Source organism: Chaetura pelagica, unplaced genomic scaffold (assembly GCF_000747805.2).
Source record: "Chaetura pelagica isolate M959 unplaced genomic scaffold, ChaPel_1.0 scaffold405, whole genome shotgun sequence".
Taxonomy (NCBI): domain Eukaryota; kingdom Metazoa; phylum Chordata; class Aves; order Apodiformes; family Apodidae; genus Chaetura; species Chaetura pelagica.
Window position 1 is genome coordinate 1,691,868 of NW_009953489.1, and position 6,808 is coordinate 1,698,675.

At 42.5% G+C, this 6,808-nt stretch overlaps 1 protein-coding gene across 1 annotated transcript in view; it reads right to left on the reverse strand.

Annotated features, from left to right (window-relative positions):
* The window catches only part of CRB2 (crumbs family member 2), a 36,383-nt gene extending 31,887 nt beyond the window's left edge, over positions 1 to 4,496 (reverse strand). The window contains exon 1 of the mRNA XM_009998825.1: positions 4,306 to 4,496. Coding sequence (XP_009997127.1) covers positions 4,306 to 4,378 — 73 coding nt within the window. The 5' untranslated portion in view covers positions 4,379 to 4,496. The remainder of the gene's footprint in view (positions 1 to 4,305) is intronic.
* Between the last annotated feature and the right edge of the window lie 2,312 nt (positions 4,497 to 6,808).

Sequence of the window (6,808 nt, forward strand, 5' to 3'; positions counted from 1 at the left end):
TATGGCCTGTTCCCAGGATCCGCACACCAGGAAGGCAAACCTGAAAAGGGGCTTCATGCTGTTCACCCTCTCCTTCCCCCACCCTTGCTATCATTGGAAGGGAAGCATAGCTGCTAGGGAAGGTAATGGCAGAATAAAATAAAATCCTTCAGGAAGTACCCTCACTTGTTCTGGTACAGGGATTGGACAAGGCCTTTTTAGGTGGCTTTATGTATCCCAGGGCTTTCCAAGTCCCATTTCCTTATTGACACAGAGAGATTAAACCCCTTCTTCCCAGACCTGAGCAAAGCACTTGCTCCTAGTAATTCTAGCATCAGAAAACAAGGTCCTGAAATTCTCTGGGACTACTGACAAGCTCATGAAACGCTAATAATTGGCACTGATTTTTCACCTAGCCTAAAATATTCCAGAACTTGTATTCCTCTTTAATATGTTAAACGGGCACCTTTTGACAACTGCTTTAACAGTGGGATTGTCTATTCAACATCAGAAAATAGGATGTGGGCATGGGAAACTTTCCAAAATACTAATGTTTGATCACAACTCCCAAACCCATGAGCTGCAGCAGCTCAGCACCTCTGCCAGCCACCAGGAGCAGTTCTGCTGAAGTAGCTCCCACCTACCAGCTGCTCCTTCACCCTCCAACCACCTCCCATCAGCTTTTGTTTTAATTTCCTGGTCTCATGATCAGGTGTAATCACCATTTGGATCATATATATCAAATTCTCCTCAAAATCCTGGTGTCCAGAGTCAAGTTCTTCCTCTCAATTTTTCTATAGCAACTATTTAATTATTTTTATTGTTGCACAAACAGTATAAAAGGAAGAAATTATTCTTCAGTGAAAAGTATCTGCTGACTGAATCTAAACATCATTATGATCATCTCAGGTTGTCATCTTAGCATATCTGACAACCTTTGTGAAGCAAGACATGACATTATGACTAAAAATAACCCTCAAAATAAAGATCAGACAATCAAAAATCAATTTTGGCAAGCAGCAGGTAGTATCTCTAAAACAATACTGAGTAAGTGGCCCAGCAAGACTCTAATAATGCCTACAGCATCTTTTAGAAGAGCCATTTTGAAAAGAATCTTACTATTCCTGGCTTTGATTTAACTTGTACAGTTGGCAGATTCAGCACAGCCCAGTACCTCAACCAGCTACCAGTTTGGATACTAATGGAAAAACCTTTAGTGAAGTCCTTTCACACATTTCAGATTGCAGCTTTTCCTGTCCACATTCTGAGATGGCTACTGTGCATCCATCACTTCCCAGCCTATTTCTGATGCTGTTTTTCTCCACTACTGGAGACCAACACATGGCAGACCATAACATTTGTATGCCAGGTTTTAGATAAGACAGACCTCTTCCATGCCAGAGGTATTTACACAGTCAACTGGTGTAAAATATTGATAAAGAATTTATAAAGGCGTAGACCTCTGGACCTTCATTAAGACAAGCAGAAGATGTGGCTCAGTCTCCCCTTGTGAAATATGCACAGTATTTGCCCCCTCAAAGAAGCAGAATGTAGATTCCTGGCTCTCTCCCACCCAGCTTGCCCAGAGAATTGGTGAATGGTGCCCAGTGGTGGGCAGCAATCCACAAGGCTGAGCAGTGCCAATGTTATGGTCAGAGGCATTAGCAGCATTAATCAGAAATACCACTTCAGGGAATTAAACTTACTCTTAACACAGAACAAGTAGCCAGCTAGCTTGTTTTCATTATCTGCTCATTGTTTCAATGCAGATTTGAAGGTGAAATTCCTATTATCATGCATCTAGAACTTGGAGAAAGACAAGAACTATAAATCCATGTTTTATGATAGTATTACATATATTGCCACAGAAACTCTTTGATCTTCTGTGCACCCCAGTATTTTCCCTTAATAAACACTCCTCCAAGCTGACCTTCATGGTTTACACATTCTCTGATCTCTCAGCCATTTCCACAGATCAAACACTGAGACCGGGGGTTTCCTGTGTATTCAGTTAATTAGACTGAGTCACAAGCTTTAATTTCCAATTCTTATTTAAATGTACTGACGACCCACAAAACAGCTGAAAAGATTGTACTTGTTTCCATGTTTTGAAGCAAGTAAGATTTAAACTGTCCTTACTTCCTAGCTTATCTCAAGAGCTTGCATTAGAACAGATAGCAAACCACCAGAAAAAAAGGTTTGTCTGCACATGTTCTCTCTCAATAGGTGTCAGAGGCCAAAGGTATGTGAATTGCTGTGCTCATTCCTGGGTATGGTTGTGGGAATAGAAACGAGTAGACACTCGGTTCTGCCCTCCAGAACCTCCTTTAGAACACAAGAAATTAAGCCAAGAACAACTCTGCCCCTTACACAGACAGAAGCAGTGAAACTGGAGTCACATGCAGAGCCTGTGCCACTGTCCCTCTGGAGTTTACATGAAACAATTGGAGATGGTGTGGATCTGCTGCAGGATGATCTTATGGTTACACCTTGCAATAGGACATCTGGATAATCAGAATTTTCTCAAAAATTTTGAACAAGTAACTTAGCCACTCTGTGCTTCAACGACATTTAACACTCAATTAGAAACAAAACAAAACTAGTAAAATGCCTCATAAGGGCAAGAAAAGGCATTTTCTTATGGCCTTAAGATTCTACGAGTGCTACATAAATACCACCACTAACTACAGTTAAAATCTGGCAGAATTCCCCTTGCAAAATAGGAGCAGGAGATATTACCACTTCCCTTGAGCTTTGCTGGCTGTTATCAAGATGTGTCATCCACCTGCACTCCAAAAGAAAACAATTTTCTCAGTAAATCATTGTTCCAGAAAAAAGTTTCACCCATGAGTGAAAAGCTATCTGAGCAATGGTCACACAGCACAAATTCCCAGAAACATGCCAGCTTCTCTGGCAGCCTGTGCTGAGCAACACAGTGGCTGGGCCTTCCTTCTGCTCTACACAAAGCCACCATAATTGCTTCACACTCCAAACCAGTAGCTATGGTTACTAGATACAAAAGACAGCCCTGCTGCTTCCCTGTAGCCAGAGGAATTCCAGACACTTGGGGTGAATGCACCAGACAAAGAAGTCAGTACAAGAAAAAAATAATTAAAAAAAGAACAAAACAAAAAAATGCAAACCCAACAGATGGAGAAAAATAAAATCTTATTTTTACTTTCACATTTGTAGTCTGAGGTGATCAGAGCAAAGGGAATTCATGGATGCTTTGGGGGGAGGGGGGGAAGACTTAGGGAATCAAAGGAAAAGCTGAAAATTTCTTTCACCAACTCTGAAAAAGTACATACACACCACCCACTAATTTGAGAAAATGCCAAATGCAGTGTTCAACAGACACTAGCAGGAAAGGCACTGTGACTGTATTTTCTGCACCTTCTTCACATCATTGATCATTCCTGTCCCAGCTCAGCTGGAAACCAAGGAGGGGGCTTTTATGACAGATACTGGCCTGGCAGTGCCAGGGAGAGGATAAAGAGCAGGGTTCGATCCCAATCATACTTTCCAGCAAAAGGTTGGTTATGTTCCTTACATGACCTTATAATCCCTAGATGACTAAAACAGATGTCTAGGCCCAGCAGATCTACAGCCACCCATTCCAGAAGAAACAGAGAAATCTATTTTGCAGGGAGCATAAGAAATTGTATGCAAGGGTGAATTTAGGAGCCCAAAGACCCAAAGACATTTTCAAGGTGGAAAAACCCAAGCCAAAACAAAAACCTCCATCAGCGTGATAGACATTTTTGTTACCTCATAATTTCTTGCACTTTCAAGATGGATCTCCTTTCCTCAACATTTCTAAGTGAGGATACTCAGCTCATGTACTGTCTTCTTACTCTACATTTTCCCAGAGGTATCTGGCACTTCAACCTATCAACACACTCCCTGGGCACACTCCTCTTTTGCCTAGATATGTTTCTGAAGCATATAGAATGTAAATAAAGCTCTGCATTTCTTCTTTATGGGCACAACTGTAAAATTCAGACATTTTCAGTGGAGAAAATGGTTACTGTAATAGGTCAATACTTTAATTAAAGTGCACACACTTTTAGATCTTGTGAATAAATGCATACATGCATGTGCACAGGGAGAAAGACAAAAGGACACAAGAAGTAAATAGAAGGAAAAACATATCTAGAATGAAATGCCTGTTTATCTTCCAGACAAGAAGTTTTCAGCCTTCAAATCTAACTGTGAAAGTGACATTTTGTTCACCTACCTTAGCAATACAAGGGCAGAGCACAGATTTGATCCAAAGTTACTGCAGAGTAGCTGGGTAAGAATCAGGCACAGAAGACAAAAACTTACCCCAAAACAAGAGGAAAAGTGGTAGCAGGAGAGCAGCATTGTACGCCCTGGATGCAGTTTTCTTTAATTCCATGACAACTCTAGGAGTGGCTGTTCTAAAAACCTCAGGGGAGAAAGAGCAGTTGGAAGCCAGCAAATACCGGCTCCCCCCTCATCACGGACTTGGGCGAATTCTCTCTACTACAGGCACTGGATCCATGCTCTGCCGGGCTGGGCACTAGCACTAACCGAGTGGACAGAGTCCCTGTCCGCTCTCCAGCGCTGCACTCATGCTCCTGGAACAGAGGGAAAAGGCTGCCTGGATCCCGCGGACTGAACTGAGCGGGCAGGGCCAGCGGATTTACCGCGCAGCAGCTGGAGGGCTTAGGGGGCCGCGGCTGAAAAAAGCCTCGGTTGTCAAAGGTGGTGAGAAATGAGGAACGGGAAATTCACGGGAGCAGACAGAGAGGAAAAAGGACCTTGCGTGTATTTTTGCTTTCTCTTTTTGAATTCCCTCTACGTTATAAAGAAGACTAAGCTGGTGTCTCCTCCTGGATGGCCTGAGGTCATTTCTAGGATGCAACTTCTGTATCAGTTTGTGTTTACAAAAAAATTCCAGCTGAGGATCAGTCATAATTTTCTGATAAAGGCTGCTTTGTTCAAAGAGAAAATAAGACAAAAGACATAAAACCCACACTGTTAATCCCCAAGTGCAGAGGTAGAACACATTAGGTTTTACTGCTCGCTCTCACACGTGATGTGTGAGGTGTGAGAGCCCACAAGGCATACAAACACACAAAAAGTTCAGGAACCCTCTTTTCCTAATTAAGAAGCAGCTATGGAGATCAACAGGAGAGCTATCTGCTTAACACAAGCACCAAACCCCATCAGCACCTTTCGATGAATGTGTTTAGTTTCAGAAGTGGAAAAATTTATCAGTGCCCATTGTTTCAGGAGAGCAACCGGAAACAGAGAGAGCCCACACTCAGTTGTGACCTACTAAGTACCTCTAAATCCACATCACAATTGGATTAAATTAACTGTAATGAGAATTACGTACACTGCCTCACCCTTCCCCTGACAACTAAAAATAGAAGGCAGGTAAGATACCATAAAATTTCCTAGTTTAAACAAGAAACATGCAAGATAGCAAGGAACTGGTGCAGACAGAACCAGGCTGCCCACAATGGAAACAGCAGCAATCCTACAAGGAGTAATTCACATTATCACAGCATCCCTGCAGAGCAGGCAGAGGCTGACAGGCCCTGTGCAGGGAAATGGGAGGATTTTCCCCACCAGAACACTGCCATTCAGGAACAAATGGGTCATCTCACTATCCTGCCTTGGAATGCTCCAAAGATGATGTATCATGTGTTATCAACCTTATCTGGACCACCCTGCCCCCACTTTCATCTCTGGTGTCTTCAGTCTGTTTTCTCAAGATCAGCCTCAGTATTAGTTTCTTGCCAGTTACCACAACCATCTGGAACTCATTTCTCTCTCTCATTTTGCTGTCAGGGACTTCACCAAATACTGACATGAACAGAATCTTTCTGCTCAGAAATTTTTTGTCTCACCTGCTCCTAACAACCCATCTTTTCCAAATCAAAGCCAATACATATGAATCCATTGCACAATTAGCACTGCAAGAAAGCACCATTCATCCTTGATTGAATACACCCTCTTCTGTAAGTCAACTAGTGCAATACTTCACAATGCTTGGGAAATAAAACAATCCATAGTAATTCATGGCCTGTATGTCCACCTGAAGGACATGCTCAGCTTGCACAAAACAGCATTAGTGTAACATCCCTACACATAAGAAAGTGGAGGTTCTGCCACAGAGGCTTATGTCTCGTGCAGCCCATACATTTGTCCCAACAGGGCCTGGGGAACTGGCAGCAGTATATAGTTCTCAGCCAAAATCTTCCAGACCAAGGTGCGACTCTCGTGCCTGTACTGCTGCCAGGATGCACACATTGTGGGTTTTGGGGTTGAAGCAGGTTACAAGAGATGATCCTCTTAAAAAAAAAGTGTTTGTTTGCTCTCTATGACCACTGTTAACTGCTAGCATATCCAAGTGGTCTGTCAGGATTTAAGGCTTGTTTAGTATCACTCAAAACACAAGCTAATGAAGCCCACGTAGTCAAGAACTCAGACTTCCTTATAATAATCAAAACACCTAATCCAGTATCTATTTGTAAAGATACTAGAATTTAATTTTTTCAGGGTTCATGGCTGCATTTTTATGAGATTTTGCCAGCATAAACAGCACATCACTTCTGTGCTGGACCCTTGGGCATACAAAAGCCAACTAGCTTAGTCCAATTAAAGGACCCTAATGCAACTCTGCTAAGGCCCTGATTTGTTAGGCTTGACTGCATTTCCAAAGGAGCACAACTGGGTGGATTTGTTATCTAAAGCATAAGCTCCAAGTCCTTAGTCATCCTTGCTAAAGCCTTCCCCAAACTGGCCATGGTTTGTGCTACCTCTGCATCACCGCAGTCCAACGTCAGTATAATCT